Raw genomic sequence first — 18,426 nt, forward strand, 5'->3', positions numbered from 1 at the left:
AGGGGGCGTGGCCAGAGCGGTTGCCGAGCAACGGCGTCCTCTCCGCGGCGCTGCTGCCGCCGGGCCCGGTCTTAGGCGAGGCCCCGGGGGAAGGGGCCGGGGCCGGGCTGGGGGCTCGGAGCACCGGGGAGGGACCGGGAGGGACCGGGAAGGACCGGGGGGGACCGGGGGAGGACCGGCGGAACCGGGGTCCGGGTGTCCGCGCAGGCGCGGGCAGAGGGGGCAGCGCACAGGCGCGGCGGGTGCCCCCTAACGGCGGCGCTGCCCCCCCCACCCTCCGCTGTCCCTAGGACCGCGGGTTCGAGTCCCGGCGCTGCCAGGTCGCGGGGGTGCGGGTGGTGGCTGACCTCGGTTGTGCCACTGCAGGGAGCTGGGAGAGGTGAAGATGTCCGTCCTGTTCTCCAGCACCACGCTGAGGCTGCCGCCCGGCTTCCAGAACCTGCTGGAGGGGCTGGCGCTGGAGGTGCTGCGGGCGCAGCCCCCCGACATCGTGGCTTTCGCTGCTCAGCACTTCCAAACGCTGCTGGAGCAGAGAGAGGGTGAGTGGCACAGACCAGCACCTCTGTGCACACCTCCAGCCCCTGCTGCCTGCCCACCCTGCGTGGCATCATGCCTGTCCCGTGTGCCCATCGCCCATGGTGTCAGGCCTGCCCTGTGTGCCATTGCCCATAGCATCGTGCCTGCCTCATGTGCCCATCACCCAGGGCATCAGGCCTGCCCTTGTGACCATTGCCCATAGCAGTGTGCCTGCCCCATATGCCCATCGCCCGTGGTGTCAGGCCTGCCCTTGTGCCCATCGCCCATAGCATCGTGCCTGCCCCATGTGCCCATCGCCTGTGGTGTCAGGCCTGCCCTTGTGCCCATTGCCCGTGGCCTTGAACCTTCCCCTTAGCGCCCATCACCCAGGGCGTCAGGCCTGTCCATGTGCCCACCACCCAGGACACTTGCCCCGTGTGCCCACCCAAGGGGACTTCCCAGCTTGCCCACCCCTTTTGCCATCTCGGGGGTGTCACCCCTGCCCCATGTGCCCGTCCCCATGGCATCAGGCCTGTCCATGTGCCCATCCCCGTGGCATCAGGCTTTCGCCATCCGCAGCCACCTCAGCTGACCCAGTGGTGTGGGGAGCCCGGCTGGAGGAGCTTCTCGCCCAGCCCTCTTCCCAGGTAGGCTGCCCTCCCTTGTCCCTCAATCCCTGGAGAATCCAGGAGTCTTCCCTGCTCCTGAGCTTTAGGTTTTCCTGCTTTTCCTCCAGGAGCCGGAGAAGGACAAGGACAAGGAGAAGGGCAAGGAGGAGGCTGGTGGTGCTGCACCCACGGTAAGTGACACAGCGCCGCACCCAAACCAGCACCATTGGAACCCAAAACAGCAATCGGGAGTAGCTCAAGTACTCAGCAGCACCCACACACTGGGATTCATCCCAAAAATCCTCACTGGGATGCAGCCCTCGGCTGGAGGGGAGCGTGTCCCCTCTTCAAAAGGGACACCTCCCTGGTGCCACCACTCCAAACTGTCCCCAAAACCCTCTTTTTTCCCACTGGGAATAGCTCCTCTCCCACCCCTGTGGTGCTTCCTTAATGAGAGTTTCTCCTAATGAGGTCCCGCCGTAATTAGTGGCTCCCACCTGGGATTTTTCCCAGTTTTAGGATCTGGGCTGAGCTCTGGATGATATTTTAAGACTCTATATTTAGGCCCCTGCATCCCTGGAGGTTGTCAAACATCTAATAGCAGCCCCGCACCAAGAAGGGAGGTGACGTTGCTCCTCTTCCAATCCCCATTCCAAGAGCTGAGATGCCTCCATGGCATTTTGGGGAGCAAAACTCCATGTTTTCCCACCCGGAGCGGTTCCAAAACCTCATCCCGCAAGAGATGATGCGGTTCGTGTCAAAGCTGGGTCCTGTTTTTAAGGGGGATGAACCCTCTGCCCATTCTCACCCAATTTTCCCCCCTTTTCCTGTTTTTCCCGGCCATATGCGGCGTGGGCATGGCACAGGGCATAGCTCCCCTGGGAAAAACAGGAAGGAGACATAGGGAATATAAAGAGCTGGAGATGCCAACCGGCTACTGCTCCAGCTGCCCACCCAGGGCACTTTTCCAGCATCAAATTCCCAACTTATTGATTCCTTAAGGGATATTTGAACACCTCGGTGCCACCACCTCAAACCAGGGCGGTGAGATGCTTCCAGCGGGATGTGCCCCTTTCCAAAACGCAAGTTACTTTATCCAGATTCAGATCGAATCAGTGCTGGAGCACCTGGAAAAGCAGCATCCCGATATTCCTTCCCCCGGCTCCATGTTGCGCCCTGGGGTGGGTTGTTTTCTTGGATGAAGGGAAAACGCAGGAGCCTGGAACAGGCTCAAAATGCACCGTTAATGATTAGAAATGTTCTGGCATTTCGCATCCCTCCTCCGCAGCCGCAGCCGGCGGGAGACGCCGGCGCCTCTGCCAGGACCGGCCGGAGCACATTTGGGATACGGGGGGGGGGGGGCTGCATCCCGCTGGAAAACCCGGGATGACATCCACTGTCACATTCCCCGTGCTCCTGAACCCGCTGGGTTAGTGCTTTGGGGGGTTTCCTGGTACCAGGATGATCCTCTGGCATTTAGAATCCTAGTTTTAGGGATGGTTTTCCCAGATTTTTACTGAGCGAGTCACCCCAAACCCATTTCCACTCCGCTCCCCCAAACCACTTTACATTCCCTCGTCGGAGCAGGATAAGATGGATCTGGAGGGTCTGTAAAAAGGGAAAGGGGTCATTTTTCCATCTACAAATCCCGGTGGAGCAGCCAACGCTTCTCCAGGAAGCTGGAGCAGAGCTATTCCCACCCCCCGCTGCGCTGGTGGGAAGAGGTGGTGGTGGAAAAGCGTCTTCAGTGGGAAGAGCTGGGAGCCGATGGCTGGCACGGGAATTGGGGGATGCTCCGGGAGCATCCATTGCCCTGGGAGTGGGGTTTGGGTACCAGGGTGCTGCTGGGGGGTTAGGGACAGAAATGGAGGTGGGGATGGGAACAGGGATGGTGATAAGGACAGGGATGATGGGACAGGGATGGACATAGGGATGGTGATAGGGACAGGAGTGATGGGACAGGGATGAAGGTGATGATGGGAATGGTGACAGGGACAAAGTTGATGATGGAGTTGACGTTGGGGGTGGCATGGATGCGGGGACAGGGATGATGGGGTGGAAGTTGGGGATGGGGACATGGAAGGGGTTGATGGTGGGATGGAATTGGGACAACGACAGGGAAGGGGAGGATGATGGGGATGGAGACAGGGATAGTGATAGGGACAGGGATGATGGGACAGGGATGAGAGTGATGATGGGGATGGTGACAGCGATGTGACAAAGAGGATGATGAAGTTGGGGATAATGACAGGGATGGGGATAGGGATGGGGATAACAACAGGAAAGGGGATATTGGTAGGTACAGGACCATGGTGGGAACGGGACAGGGATAGTGTTGGAAGTGATTGGGATGAGGACAGGGATGGGGGCAGCCAGGAGGGTCGGTGCCACCAGGCCCCAAGCTGGGCTGGGGAGAGCTGCTGAGGCCCGGCCGTGCCGGGGTGCCGGTGCCATCCCGGGGTCCACGCTGCATTCCCGGGATCTGGGAGCTGGCCAGAGCCGGCATCGGCAACTTCTGCGGTTGCTTAGCAACTCCCAAACCCGGATTAGCGGCGCGCGGGGCGGGAGATGCGGGGGGGATGCGGGATACAGCCCCCCGCACCCCCCAGGGCCCCTCAGCCTTCCTGGGGTCCCCCTGTTGTGTCCCAGCGCCTTGGCATGGTCCGGGGTGAAAGCGGGGTCTGTGGATAGCACCGAGGGCTGGAAAAATGGTTGGAATTGCAAGTGTGGCTGGAAAACACCCCAAATTTGGGGGGCAGGATGCTCCTGCCAGCGGGAAAGAGACCCCCAATTCCCAAAAGGTCTGCGTTTGGGCACAGCACCCCTTGGGCTTCAGTGGACACTTGGTGGGATGTAGTGTCGTGCCATTCCCACCCTTCCTTACCATCCTCACCCTCACCACCCTCACCCTCACCACCCTCATCCTCACCATCCTCACCCTCCTTCGGAACCAAGCCCTAAGTAGGTTGGGAATGTTTTGCTCCCCATGGAAGCGCAGCCAGGGGGGCAACCCTCCAACTCCAGCATCCCTGCAGGCCAAGCATCCCCTTTCCCACCCCAAACTAAACCCTCACCCCTATTTGCCGTGGCAAACACCTCCCCAAACCCTTTGGGAATGCCATCCCCGTTAACTCTGCCACGCATCCTCCGCGTGGCATTTTTCCATGACACGAAGCTCCGGGGCGAGCTGCCGGCTCCTTTAAGGCAGTCGGAGGCTGCGGAATCAAATCGGAGGAGGCTCTAAAAAAAAAAAGGAAAAAGAGGAGAAAGGGAAAAAAAAAATAGGAAGAAACACACCCCCCCCCCCGCGCTCCTAAAACCTGGAAGGGGTGTAGGGCTGATAGGCTCGCCCGGAGGGAAGCGCATTACGTAGGCAAGCGGCTCCGCTCAACTTGCCACCGGGATTGCTGCCGGGAAGCGAGACCTTGCCGGAGCCCCTCGCCCATCGCTGCCCACCCACCCCTGCTTCACCATGGACTGCTGCAATGTAGGTTCATCCCGATCCTTCCCTTTCCCCATCCCAACCGCCCCATCCCAACAGCTCGTCTTTCCTTGAGGATTGAGGATTGTTGCCCCTGTGCTGGGGGCGGCGGAGGGGATTCGGGGGGCTGCTGAGGGTGTTATGGGGAGGCGGGGGGGGGGGGAAATTTGGGAGGGATGTTGGGATTTTCCGAGGGATTTTCGGGGTGTTATGGGGTGCTGCAGCCAACTTCACGTGGACCCCCCACCCAGGCCCATATGCCACCCCCCCTCCCCAAAATTCCATACCCTCCTTCCATACCAGTTCAGGATCCATCCAGCATCCCGCATCCCGCTCAGGGAAGTCCCCCCCATCCCCAAATCCCGCAGCCAAACGAGGGGTTCTGCTTTTAGCCAGCGTTTTATTCCCCCACAAATGACTCTTCAGGTGGGATTGGGGGGTCCTTATGGATAAAGGGATAAATTGGGGAGAGCAGCAGGTTGCACCCCTCCATCCTCACCCGGGGCGAGCATCCCCTCGCTGCCCGGATCTATCCCCCCTGGATACAGGATTTCTCCCCTGCATATAAGATTCCCCCCCCCCCCCCCATATAGGATTTCTCCCTCTCAATATAGGATTTTTCCCTGGATACAGGTTTTCCCTCTCTGTATATAGGATTTCTTCCCCTACATATCGGATTTAACCCCCAGGACATAGGATTTTGCATTTAGATGTAAGATTTCTCCCCTGGATATAGGATTATACCCCTCCGTATATAGGATTTCTCCCCTCGATATAGGATTTCTCCCTTGGATATAGGATTTTGCCCCTGGATATAGGATTATACCCCTCTGGATATAGGATTTCTCCCCTGGATATAGGTTTTCTCCCTGGAATATAGGATTTTACCCCTGGATGTAGATTTCCCCCACCTGTATATAGGATTTCTCCCCAGGATGTAGGATTTCTGCCCCGGATATAGGATTATACCCCTCCGTATACAGGTTTTCTCCCTGAAATATAGGATTCTGCCCCTGGATATAGGATTATACCCCTCCGTAAATAGGTTTTCTCCCTGGAATATAGGATTTTGCCCCTGGGTATAGGTTTCCCCCACCTGTATATAGGATTTCTCCCCTGGATATAGGATTTCTCCCCTGGGTATAGGATTTCCTGCCCCTGGATATTGGATTTCTCCCCTGGATATAGGTGTGTGTCCCTCCTATATAGGATTTCTCTCCTGGCTATAGGATTTCCAGCCCTGGCTATAACATTTCCACTTGGACATATCGTTTCCACCTCGGACCCGTCACTTAAGCCGCCGCCGCTCTTTTGTTCCCCTCACCTTTCGTGATAGTAAACCGACCTGAGCAACTTTCCAGAGCTGTGGAATGCTCCAAAGGGAATTGCATCCCCCCCAAAAAACCCCATAGCTTCCAAATAACCCCCCCCCCCCCAAATTCCTTTAACTCCTTTAAAGCGCTTCCAGGGCGATGCAAAGGGTGCATGTGGACACCGGAGCATCCATCGTGGGCTCGCTCCCATCTCATCTGTTTTTCCTGCCCTCTGGCATCGCTCCTTTCCCAATTTTCCCAGTGCTTGCAGCCAAAGCCCTGAGGAGGGAAGCAGGAGGATGCAACAGGCTGCATGGGGAAGGGGAAACTGAGGCACGACCAGTTTGGCTTGTGCAGCATGACCCCCCCCGTGCCAAAGCTTCCCAAACCCACCCTCGGCTCCCATGGATGCTCCTTAATCTGGAGCACAACCCTCGGGAAGCTGGATCCAGCCCCAGCGGGTGGTCCAGGGTGGATTTAGGGATGAGTAGGGGGTGAAGCATCCTCCCCTGCTGCACCTTTGGTTGCAAACCCCCTGAGACACGTCGGGATGTACATCTGGGATGCAACTGGGATGCAACTGGGATGCAGGTGGCCCTGGTTCTTAGCAAAGATCCCTAACTTTTAGCGAAAGACCCTTATTTTGAGTGAAAAAACCTGATTTTTAGCCAAGAATCCTGATTTTTAGCACCAGGGCTAACTGAGGAGCTTATTTAATGGATTCAATTGGGGGGGTGTGGGGGGGAAATGATGCTCTTCTTGGGAATCCCACCACCCATAACCCTCCCGTTGCCGCCAGCAGGAGGGAGCCTGCACGAAGCTGGACGAGGACATCCTGGACATCCCCTTGGACGATCCCGACGCCAACGCGGCGGCCGCCAAGATCCAGGCCAGTTTCCGTGGCCATATGACCCGTAAGAAGATCAAAGGGGGCGAGATCGATCGGAAAACCAAGGACGCCGAGTGCGCCAACAGCACCCGCGGCGGCGACCTCCGCAACGGCGACTAGGTACATCCCCAACTTCCCCGTTCCCCCCCAAAACCGGGCTGGTTTCACACAGGTACCGCTCCGAGCATCCTTCCCGGGATGGAGAAGGGGGTTTGCTTCCCAGGAGGGGCCGGCACGCCGCAGGCAGCCCCTGCCTGCCCTAATTTTGGGAGCGTGCCGTAGTAGTTAGGATGGGAATGCAAAGGCCTGGATTGGAATTGGATTTCTCCCTTAGCAACACCGCCCCGGCCGCCTCGCCTCAGCACATGCTATTTTTAAAAGCCTGTGTCACAGTCTCCTGGCAGGAAAAGGTAAATTTAAAGAGCGCCCACAGTGCTGAGGCCGCGTGGCATCGGAGCCCGGGAATGCTGGTGCCCGTGTGGGGAGCAGGGAATGGCCCCCGGCTCCCCGGAATGATGGTTTGGGGTGAGCAGCAAGGAGGTGGCAGTGCTGGCTCGGCCACGTGTGTGTGGCGGGGCTGGTGTGGAGGCAAGCGGGATGGAACCGGGGTGTGATGGGATGGAGTGGGAAGGAATTGAGGATGCAGTGGGGTTTCAGCAGGAATGCAATGGGAATGCGCTGAGGATGTAGTGGGGATGTAGACGGGATTCAGTGGGAACGAACTGAGGCTGCAGTGGGGATGCAGAGGGGAATAAGTGGGAAGGAACTGGGAATGCAGTAGGGACGAAGTGGGGAAGCAACAGGGATTCAGTAAGGATGCAGTGGAGATGCAGTGGGGATTCAGTGGGAACGCAGTGGGACTGAACTGGGGATTCAGTGGGAATGCAGCGGGAATGAACTGAGGACGCAGTGGGGACGCAGAGGGGATTCAGTGGGAATGAACTGAGGATGCAGTGGGGAACCAAGAGGGATTCAACGAGGTTGCAGTGGGGATGCAGTAGGGATTGAGTGGGAATGCAGTGGGACTGAACTGAGGATTCAGTGGGAATGCAGCGGGAATGAACTGAGGATGCAGTGGGGATGCAGAGAGGATTCAGTTGGAATTAACTGGAGATGTAGTGGGGATGCAGGGGGGATTCAGTGGGAAGGAACTAAGGATGCAGTGGGAATGCAATGGGTCTGAACTGAAGATACAGTGGGGATGCAGTGGGAATGAACTGAGGATGCAGCGGGGATGCAGAGGGGATTCAGTGGGAATGAACTGCGGATGCAGTGAGGAAGCAATGGGGATTCAAAGAGGATGCAGTGGGGAGGCAATGGGAATGAACTGGGAATTCACTGAGGATGCAGTGGGAACGAACTGAGAGTGCAGTGGGGACACAGTGGGGATTCAGCAGGAATGCAGTGTTGGTAAACTGAAGATGCAGCGGGGATTCAGTGGGAATGCAGTGGGAAAGAACTGAGGATGCAGTGGAGATGCAGTGGAGATTCAGTGAGGATGCAGCGAGGATGCAATGGAGATGCAGTGAAGATGCAACTGGGATGCAATGGGGATGCAGTGAGGATGCAGTGAAGATGCACCTGGGATGCAGTGAGGATGCAACTGGGATGCAGTGAGGATGCAGTGAGGATGCAACTGGGATGCAATGGGGCTGCCGTGGGGAAGCAGCTCCAGGCCACAGCCTTCGTTATGCTGCTCGTTAGGCGCAGGCAGGGCAGGGGGCGGGAGAGCTGCAAGTAGGGCAGGGGAAGGGTGCGAGCTGCAGGAGCGGAGCGTGGGCAGGGCGTGGGCAGGAGGGGACCGCGCACGGGGCGGGTGCGGGACGCGGCAGCCGGGCCGGGCAGGAGCAGGGCTGCGGGCCCCGGGCTGCGGGCCCCGGGCGGCCCCTGACCCGTGTCTCTCTTCCAGGCTCCTCCCGGCGCCCCCGGACCCCCCCCTCCGCCGCCGCCGCCGCCCGCCGAGGCCCCGGAGCCGCTTCTCGCCCCGTCCCCCGCATGCGCCCGCCGGGGCCCCCCCGCAGCCCGGCCCCGCCCCCCCGGAGCCCCCGACCCCAATAAAGGTTCCTGCGGAGCGCGCTGTCCCCGCGCCTTATGACGTCACCGGCCCGGCGGTGAGATCACAGCGCGGAGATGGGATGGGGGGGTGGTGGTGGGTGATGCCCGGCGGTGACGTCATACGTGCCGCTGTGACATCACTGCGGGGCGGGTGTGATATCACACAAGTGCACACGGCTCGCGCGGCGCTCAGGGTTGTGTGATGTCACAGCTGTGACGTCATACAGCTGAGTGCCACACGTGTGACGTCATACAGGAGTGTCACCGGTTGCTGTGACGTCATACGGACATGTGCCATATGTGGCTCTGACGTCATACAGGTGTGTCACACGTTGCTGTGACGTCATACAGACATGTGCCATATGTGGCTCTGACGTCACACAGGTGTGTCACACATGGCTGTGACATCATACAGACATGTGCCATATGTGGCTGTGACATCATACTGACTTGTGCCTTACATGGTTGTGATGTCACACATGCTCTGTGTCACATGTGGGTGTGACATCATACAGACGTGCCATACGTGGCTGTGACGTCATACAGGCGTGTGCCACGTGTGGCTGTGACGTCACACAGATTTGTGCCATACGTGGCTGTGACGTCACACACTCTGCGTGTCACACGTGGCTGTGACGTCATACAGCCGAGCGCCATACCTGGCTGTGACGTCACACAGGCCCGTGCCGTGTCACCGTGACATCACACACGGTACCACTGGCAGCCGTGACGTCATAGAGGCCGCACCACCCCGCCTGATGCAGGGCGTGACGTCACCCAGCCCCTGTGACGTCACCCCGGTCCCCGAGGCCCCACAGAGTCACCCCACAGCAGGCGCCCGGCAGCGTTTAATCACAAAACCCCTACAAAAGGCACGTCCCCCCCTTTGCCCCCCCCATTCCCTTCCCCCTTTAATCCTCTTATGGAAAATCCCCAATTTTAACCAATCTATGGATATATATAAAAAATGAGGCCTCCCCCCCCCAAAGGGGGTATTTTGGGGTGTTCTAGTTATGGGGCGCCTCAGCCCCCCCAAACCCCAGGAGCCTCCTGCACCCATTAACCCCCCCCACGGCCAGTCCAGCTGCTCGAGGTGTCTTAAAAAGAGAAAAAAGACTCCAAAAAGGGAGAAAACACCCCAAAAAAATGGGGGTGGGGGGTGGGGGTGCTGGCTGGACACCCCAGTTTGATGGGGTGCCGGGGGGGGGGGGTCAGACCAAGGAGCCCGCTCGGCTCTGCGCCGGCACCATGACGGGCACGGCGCCCACACGCGTCAAGCTGGAAGTGGGCAGCGATCCCGAGGGAACGGGGTTGGGATCCTGGTGGCGCTGGGGGGCCCCGTTCAGGGCGGGGGGCGAGAGGCCGGGGGGGCGCCCCCCTGCCCGCGCCGGGGGGCCCCGGTAGCTGCCGGTGGCCGTGAGGATGGAGGCGGTGTCCGAAGGGGGGGCCGCGCCGTAGGGTCTGTCCCGGCGCCCGGCGATGGAGGACAAGGTGCTGGCTTTGGAGAGGGTGTCGGGCGCCGGCCGCCGCGCCCACGATGGGGTCTTGGGGGCCACCGCGTCCTCCCTGGCGGGAGAGGATGGAATTGGAGGGAGCAGCACCAGGAAATGCCGATATTCCCACCCCCGGCACCCCCCCACTGAAGCAATGGGGTTGTGCGGAGCTCCCGGACCCCAAAACAGGGCAACAAGAGGGAAAGGGGGGGAACCAAGGTGGGAAATGCCCCCGTTAACACTGAAACCTAATGAGGGCTGGGGAGAGACTGCAACCTCCTATCACTCTCCTGTTAACTCTGAAACCTAATGAGGGCAGGGCAGAGATGGAAACCTTCCTCTCCGCACCCCCATCAACTCCAAAACCTACTGATAACTAGAGGTGGAAACCTCCTCCCACTTCCTGTTAACTCTGAAACCTAATGATGAATCGCCTGAGGTTGGAACCTCCTCCTCCGTGTTAACTCTGAACCCTAATGATGACTGTGAGGAGATGGAAACCTCCTCCCGCTTCCTGTTAACTCTGAACCCTAATGATGACTGTGAGGAGATGGAAACCTCCCCCTCCCCGTTAACCCTGGAACCTAGTGCTGACATTTGAACCTCCTCCATGGGAGGACCAACTCACTTGATCTCGTTGGCCGCCTCCTCCTGCCCATCCCGTTTCTTCCTGCGGTACCCCACGACCCTCCGGGTGAAGAAGACAACGGTGGCGAGCGCGCCCAGGGAGCCCAGCACGGCGCCGGCGATGACGGCCTTGGTGCTAGCTGCGAGACAGAGCAGCACGGGGGGGGCTTTGCTTCCCTCCTCATTCCCATGAGGACCCCACGGGGACCTCGCAGGGACAATGTCCGTCCCCCCCCGGCCCTGCGGACACGTACTCACTTGAGTGCACCTCCAGGACGATGCTGCACTCGGCCGAACCCGCTCGGTTTTCGGCCACGCAGACGTAGAGCCCCGACATGTCCAGGGAGAGGTTGGTCAGCTTGAGGGTGCCCCTGTGCCAGTCTGAGGGTGAAGAAACTCGGGTGCTGCCCTTGGCCATGCCCCTGGCCCCCATCCTGTTAACTCTGAAACCTAACGATGGCTGAGCAGAGGTGGAAACCTCCTCTCATGCTCCTTGTTAACTCTGAAACCTAATGATGACTGGCCTGAGGTTGAAACCTCCTCCCTGCTGTTAGCTCCCTGCAGGGAATGGGCAGGGGTAAAGGAATATTCCCCTAGTGTAGGGAATGGGCAAGGTTAAGGTTTCCCTAGTGTGGGAATAGGCAGGATTAAGGGGATATTCTCCTCATGTAGGGTACAGACAGGGTTAAGGGGGTGTTCCCTTAGTGTAGGGTATGGACAGGGTTAAGGGGATATTCCGGGCAGGGTTAAGGGGATATTCCCCTCCCTGCTCCCACAGCAAGACCAGGCATTCCATGGACAAAGCTGAAGCTACCCGGGATTTCCCAGCCCCCAGTTCCCCCTTACCCTGTGCCGGGGGGAAGAAGACCTGCAGGGTGGGTGCCGTGCGCTGCCACTGGTACACGGGCGAGGGCTTCCCCTTCCTGGAGCTGCAGCTCAGCGTCACGTTGGCTCCCACCGTGGGGTCACCGTGCAGTTGGCAGGACGGGGGGGCCGGTGGCACTGAGGACACGGACATGAATCCCAAGGGACACCATGGCAGGGGGGGACAAAGGGAGTTGGGGAGCCCGGCAGGGCCTTACCCAGCACAGTGAGGTTGATGACGCCGATGTTCTTGCCCATGCTGGAGGCCTCGTCCACCACGTTGACCGTGCACATGTACTGGCCCGAGTCGCGCTCCCGGGTGGCGTTGATGAACACCGAGATGTTGTGGCTGAGGACGGGGTACAGGAACCCCACGCGGGGCTTCAGCTCCGTCTCCGCCACCTTCACCACCCCATCCAGGTAGGTCAGGATCTGTGCGGGGGAAAACGCACGCTCAGTCTCCTCTGGATGGGGTTGTAGGAAAGGAACCCCCCCCCAATCCCAACTTCTGTGAGTAGCATCAGCCCGCTCCATCCTCACCTGCCCTGAGCATGCACGGCATGAGAAACGTGGGCATCTCCCCATTGTGGGCATCTCCCCACCACAAGTACACCCTGTCTTGGGCACTATGAGCAACCACCCCATCATGAGCATCTCCCCATTGCGGGCACCATAATTGTTCCCCTCCACTGTGGGCATCTCCATGCTGTGGACACCACAAGCATCTTCCTATCATGGGCATCTTCTGGTCATGGGGACCATGAGCACCTCCCTATAGCAGGCACCACTGGCATGCCCCCATCGTGGGCACCATGGGCACCTTCCCATTGTGGAGACCACAGGCACCTCCCCGTGGCAGGCACCACATGCGTGACCTATAGTGGGCATCTACACATCACCATCACCATGAGCATCCCACCATCAAGAGCACCTCCCCATAGTGGGCACCAAGAGCTTGCCTCCATCGTGGGCACCTCCCCTTCATGGGCACCACACGTGGTTGGCACTATGAGCTTCACCCCATTATGGGCACCTTGAGCATCTCCCCATCGCAGACACCTCCCCATTGCAGGCACCATAATGGTGACCACCCTCATGGTGCCCACAAGCATTCCCCCACGGTGGGTACCACGGGCATGTCTCCACCATAGGTACCTCATCATGGTGGGCATCTCCCCATCATGGGCAACACAAGCATCTCCCGGCAGAGGCACCTCCCCATTGTGGGCACTATGAAGTTACCCCCATCATGGTCACCTCCCCTTCAAGGACATGGTGAGCATCCCACCACCACAACACCCGTCTCACCTGGAAGGGGTCAGCGTGTTCCTTATCCAGCAGCCAGGTGACATAGGGCTTCCTCTGGGAATGGCTGGTGTACCAGGCGGGCAGCACCGCCTGCTGCCCCTCCACGGAGAACACCGAGCCCGTCCCCACGTGCACCTCCAGCACGGCCGAGGAGACACCTGAGAGGGGAAGAATGTGGGATGGGACTCATCCCGGCTGCCCTTTTCCCATAGAAACCTCCCCGTTCCGAAGGGAAAACCCAACAATCCCTGGCATCGCCAGGAAGCTGGGCCAGGAGGACATTTTTCCTCCTTCCCTGCCACAGGAAGGGCTTTCCAGGTGCTCCGGAGGGTGCAGGACAATGCCATTCCCTCCCATCCCCATTTCCCAACCACCTGGGATGGGAAAATGTCTAGCTGAAGATCGCCCTTCCCATGGGAATGCTGCTGCTCCCAAGGGGCTCCAGTGGCCAGACATCCCCTTTAGATCAGTATTGGGGTACTTTCAACCTCCCCTATGATGCCGCACCAGATTCTCCATCCCATGGGATTTATCTGGGGGGACACATCCATGTGCACCCCTCAAGCTCTCCCCGTCATCCCAGTATCCCCTCTTTTGGCTGCCAGTGCTAAACCGGGATTATTCATGGGTGGTTTCCATGATCCCCCAATCCCATCTCATCCCAAATACCCCATCCCTGTGTCCCCTGCATCTCAGCATCCCTAAAACCCCCTGGGAAGAAGCAGTGGGATACGAGAGGGTACCAAGGGCTGGAGGAGGATGCTCGGCTCCCGCAGGAAGATTATTCCCTGGCTTTGCCCATAAAGCTCAGCTGGAAAATTAATCGGCTCAAGCAGGTTTGTGGTGGGGTTTAGTTGGGTTTATATTCCCAGGGGAATGCCACCGAGGACCTGCATCCTGGCGGATCCATCCCTGCATCCCATCGATCTGTGTCCCCGGCTGGCCCCGCTCCTGCCAGCGCCGCAGGGATGCTCTGGATCGGGATGCAGGGGAAAGAACGATGCTACCCCATGATCCCAAATCCTCGCTGCCACCTGGGATTTGGGGGAAAATCCCTGGTTCTGGAGGATTTCGGGAGCCTCCTTGTGGACTCCGAGGGTTTAATGGGATTTTTCCAGAGGAAAACAAGGCGCTGGGGGGGGGGTATTTTTAGCCTCCTCCCTGCGTCCGTTCGTCCCCCTCCCGACAAGGCATCGGAGCGGTTTCCGGACGGAGCCTTCCAGCTCCAGGCAGGAAACTCTGCTCCGGCCGATAAAGTCTTCCCAGGAATTAAGGAAAAAATGACTTAATTAAGTCAAATTTCCTTTCTCCGGTGGAAAAGCGGGAGCAGGAAGATGCTTAAAAATAGAACCAAGAACATAAAACCCTTAAATCCTGGCGAGGAAAACGCTGCCGGGTGATGGAGACGGCGTCAGGGAGCAGAAATCGTGGTTATTAATCTTAATATCGTTAATTTTATTAAACTATGGGATGGAAGGAAATACACGATATGGGCAAATAACAGTAATTCTGTTGGAATTATTTATCCTGGGGGTGATGTTTGTATTAAACGAGGGTTAGTGGGTAAGAAAAGGCGGGATTTCTAATAGTTCTCTTGTGTTTTAATAATGATTGAGGTAATTGATAATAGAAATTCTCTAATAATGATAAATACAGGTATGTTTTGATAAGAATATAAAAGAATACGCTAAGAACAGTGATAATAGTGAGGAGGGGAGAGTGCTAATAGTGGTCATGATAAGGGTAGTGATGATAACAGTGCTAATAATGCTAATAATGATATTGATAATAATGCTAATAATGATGGTATTGATACCATCAATAATTAGGATAATTATTGATAGTAATAATTAGGATTGTAATAATTAGGATTATAATAATTAGGATAGCTAATAATTAGGATAGCAATAATAATAATAATGTTCATTAATAATGCAATGGCATCATTAAATGATGCTGCAGCTCCTAAACATTCCCAACAGCTGGAAAAATCCAGGGTTTTAAGCCTGGCTCCTTCATCCTTACAAATCTATTGTATGAAATGTAGATGATCTAGAGAAAAATATGTGATAATTAATAATTATCCTGTGATTTATAGAATAAAAGAGATCATCTCTAATATATATTGTGCAATGACTGTGGATATAATTATGTTCTATAAGAATAATGATACTAGTTCTAAGGGTAATGTAATAATAATATGGATAATTTAATAATATGGATAATCTAATAATAAAGTAATACTAATGCTACTACTAATAGTAATAATGGTTCATTAATGATGCAAATGCCATCATTAAACGATGCCAATACCATCATTAAATGATGCCACAGCTCCCAAACCTCCACTCATCCCCAAAACCTGGGAAAATCCAGGTTTTCATCCCATCTCCTCCATCACCACCGCTTTTGGGGCACAAAAAAGGGCCAGAGGCCAAAGGATGCTGCAGATCCCTTGGAAAATCCAGACTCCAGAGCGGGAAAAGCAGCTCCGGCACCGGCGGGAGGTTCCTGGTTGTATCCCAAGCTCCACGTATCCCAAAGCCCTCAGCACCGGCGCTGGCCGGGCTCCCCGTGCTCTCACCGGGGTGTGTTAACTCTGAAACCTAATGACGACTGTTACTAGTGCTCTGAGGCTGCATCCTTAAATCCCAGCGATCGGAGACCGCAGCTCCATCATTCCCACTCCTGCACATCAGGAAGAGATGGATGGATCCAGATGTCACCCCCCAAATCCCCTTTTTCTTGCAGAATTGCCCCTAAATTCCTCCTCCGGGACAAACGTGACCCTAAAACAGGCCGGGAGAGCCAGTGCTGGAGCTGCGGGCGCGGATCCCTTTGGCATCAGCTCCAGCTTTGGCCACCTCGACGTTCCAAATCCTCTAATGCTTTAACCAGATAGAAAAATTAAGCCGCTCCCGGCGCTCAGAGGCGGAGCAGGGGGGGAAAAGGGGGAATCTCGGGACCTCCCGCCTGCTCTTTGGGCTGAAAAACCGGGATTTGCATCCAGCAGCCCTGAGCTAAGCACCTGCCCGGGTGGTTTCCCTCCGCTCCAGCCCATCTGCTGAGAGTTTGTTTTCCACATGGAAAAATCCCACCTTTAAATTAACCTTTCAAAATCCCACTATTTTTTTTCCCTATGGAATAACTACCTCGAAATTCACCTTTCAAAACCCCTTTCATTTTTTTCCATACGGAAAAAAAACCCCTTTTAAATTTCCCTTTGAATTTCTTTCCCTATGGAAAAATCCACCTTTAAATCCCTGCTCACCTACAGCAACCTCAACATACCTCTATTAAACACCCCAATCCTCATCTAAAATCATGGAATGACTCCCCAAAAGCTCCTTCCCACCCCAAACCCCAGCATTCCCCAAAAATTCCCCCCATCCCACCCTATCAGCTATTAGGAATTAAAGCCCGGAGGCGCTTGGGGTTTGATGACCCCGTTCGATGGGATTAAGGCGCCGGAGCCATGTGAAACCGGGACCCAAATTAAATCCCAAGAGCCCGAGCTTTGGGATTTAAAATCCACAGCGGGAATGTGGCCGGGAAAAGGACTCCCACTAAAAAAGGCCAGGGAGCAGCTCGGCACCCAGCTCCTCCTTTTCCATTCTTTTTTGGGGGGGGGGATTTATTCATCTTCCCTTAACTCCGACTATTTATAACTGGGAGATAGGAGATGCCGGGCTGCGGAGCAGTGTCCGTTGGGAAAATCCATGGTGGCTTTTCTCACGACCCCGGAGGCGGAATGTGGGGGGGGGGGGGGCAGGAATTGCCGTATCCTCCGGAGAGGCCAAATTTGGGGAAAATAAATAATTAAATACAATAATACCAACACTAATACGTGACTTTGCCATAGATAGAAATGGGCTTTAACCTCTGCCGGGGGGGTGGGATGGGAAGGGATGGGATGGGATTGGGGAATGGATTTGGGACAGAGATAGGGACGGGATTCAGGATAGGATTGAGGATGGGGACAGGGATGGGTGGGGATGGAACTGGGGACAGGGATGGGGAACAGATTGAGGATGGGGACAGGATTGGGGATGGGGACAGGATTGGGGATGGGGACAGATGGGATTAGGATGAGATTGGGGATGGGGACAAGGATGGGATAGGTATGGGATTAGGGGTGAGGACAGAGATGGGATGGGGTTGGGACTGGGGAACAGGTTGGGGATGGGATTGAGGATGCACATGGGGACAGGGATGGGTGGGTATGGGATTAGGGACAGAGATGGGATTGGGACAGTTTTGAGGATGGGAACAGGGATCCACCATGACTCCGTGCAAATCAACACCATCGGGATGCAGCGAAGGAGCATCCTGGTGGGATTTAAGGACCAAGCGACCCCCGTGCCTCACCCTTCCATTAACTTTTATGATGGAAAACAACCTCCAAGGAGGGAAAACGGCTCCAGGAGCCGGGACCCCCACCCTGCGTCCCGCCGGGAGGAAACGCCGCTGCCATTGTTTTTTGGGGCCGTTTCCTTTCCCCAAAGGCCTCTCCTTCGCTGGGAACGCCAAGGGATGTTTCCCTTTGGAGTTCCAAAAAAACCTCTAAAAAGGTTGGGAATGAAGGGGGAAAAGATGGGAAAACGTCGTGGATGGGAAGCGGTTGAGACCCATCACCCCAAAACCAACCGGGGTGGATTTGTGCACCAATAAACAAGGGAAGCGGCGGGATTTTATCATGGGAAAAAGGGAAAACACGGATTTTTTCCCCTGCCTGGTGCCGTGCAAGGGGTGAATTATCACCTCCGACACATCGGGGTCCCCCCTGGGTGGGATTTGCTTTGAGGGTGCTGGAAGGTGCCGCCCGGCAGCTCCATGGAACAAAGCGCCTTTTCCCACGGGACCCCTCTCAGGGCACCCCTAAGAAGGGTCGGGCTGGATGGGACCCCCCAGCACCCACCTACCTACTGGGGTGGGGACACTGAGAGCGGCCAGTGGGTGCTGCGACCCCCCCGGCGCCCCCTAAATGGGTCCCACCCCGTGCCCCCCCCCGGCTCCTCCGCACCCTGCCCGGCGCATCCCGGTTCTCCCGCGACTTTGCCCAGTGCCCCCCCCCGGGTCGTGCCCGGTGGCTCCCCCGCTTCCCGCGCATCCCGCCCGGTCCCGTCCCCCCCCCCCGTCCCCCCCCGGTCTCACCGAGCAGCGCCGCCAGCGCCAGCGCGGACCGCGGGAGCGCGCCCATGGCCGGAGCCGCCGCCGCAGCAGGTGCCGGGGCCGCGCCTTTGGGGGGGGTGGGGGGGGGAGGAACCGGGAT

The 18,426-nt window shown here is 57.1% G+C and overlaps 2 protein-coding genes across 5 annotated transcripts; one reads left to right on the forward strand and one right to left on the reverse strand.

The window, feature by feature from the left end:
* The first annotated feature begins 4 nt into the window (after positions 1-4).
* Positions 5-8,908, forward strand: NRGN (neurogranin). Of its 4 annotated transcripts, XM_030505379.1 has the most exons (6): positions 5-75; positions 367-539; positions 1,096-1,163; positions 1,253-1,315; positions 6,721-6,927; positions 8,717-8,908. In XM_030505379.1, exons 2-5 carry the CDS (start codon positions 386-388, stop codon positions 6,925-6,927), a joined length of 492 nt encoding a protein of 163 aa, XP_030361239.1. In that variant the 5' UTR covers positions 5-75; positions 367-385; the 3' UTR covers positions 8,717-8,908. The 4 variants fall into 4 exon arrangements, 3 of the variants coding, with proteins under 3 accessions (XP_030361239.1, XP_030361240.1, XP_030361241.1); XR_003994267.1 differs by lacking the exon at positions 1,096-1,163 and having other exon boundaries at positions 17-75; XM_030505380.1 differs by lacking the exon at positions 5-75 and having other exon boundaries at positions 167-539.
* A 787-nt stretch (positions 8,909-9,695) lies between these two features.
* Positions 9,696-18,386, reverse strand: ESAM (endothelial cell adhesion molecule). The gene is made up of 7 exons (XM_030505333.1): positions 18,309-18,386; positions 13,155-13,312; positions 12,065-12,278; positions 11,829-11,984; positions 11,241-11,363; positions 10,984-11,122; positions 9,696-10,428 (listed from the first exon to the last, which is right to left on the reverse strand). Exons 1-7 carry the CDS (start codon positions 18,352-18,354, stop codon positions 10,074-10,076), a joined length of 1,191 nt encoding a protein of 396 aa, XP_030361193.1. The 5' UTR covers positions 18,355-18,386; the 3' UTR covers positions 9,696-10,073.
* Between the last annotated feature and the right edge of the window lie 40 nt (positions 18,387-18,426).

The sequence above is a fragment of the Strigops habroptila genome, chromosome 17, assembly GCF_004027225.2.
Source record: "Strigops habroptila isolate Jane chromosome 17, bStrHab1.2.pri, whole genome shotgun sequence".
Classification (NCBI taxonomy): Eukaryota; Metazoa; Chordata; class Aves; order Psittaciformes; family Psittacidae; genus Strigops; species Strigops habroptila.

Bases quoted from the DNA above. Each gene is read 5' to 3' on its own strand.
- ESAM (XM_030505333.1), bottom strand. From the start codon at position 18,354: ATGGGCGCGCTCCCGCGGTCCGCGCTGGCGCTGGCGGCGCTGCTCG. The intron at 13,313-18,308 runs GTGAGACCGGGG...TTCCCCTCTCAG, and splicing joins GGCGCTGGCGGCGCTGCTCG to GTGTCTCCTCGGCCGTGCTG. The intron at 11,985-12,064 runs GTAAGGCCCTGC...CCGTGTCCTCAG, and splicing joins CATCAACCTCACTGTGCTGG to TGCCACCGGCCCCCCCGTCC.
- NRGN (XM_030505379.1), top strand. From the start codon at position 386: ATGTCCGTCCTGTTCTCCAGCACCACGCTGAGGCTGCCGCCCGGCTTC. The intron at 1,164-1,252 runs GTAGGCTGCCCT...CTTTTCCTCCAG, and splicing joins TCGCCCAGCCCTCTTCCCAG to GAGCCGGAGAAGGACAAGGA. The intron at 1,316-6,720 runs GTAAGTGACACA...TGCCGCCAGCAG, and splicing joins CTGGTGGTGCTGCACCCACG to GAGGGAGCCTGCACGAAGCT.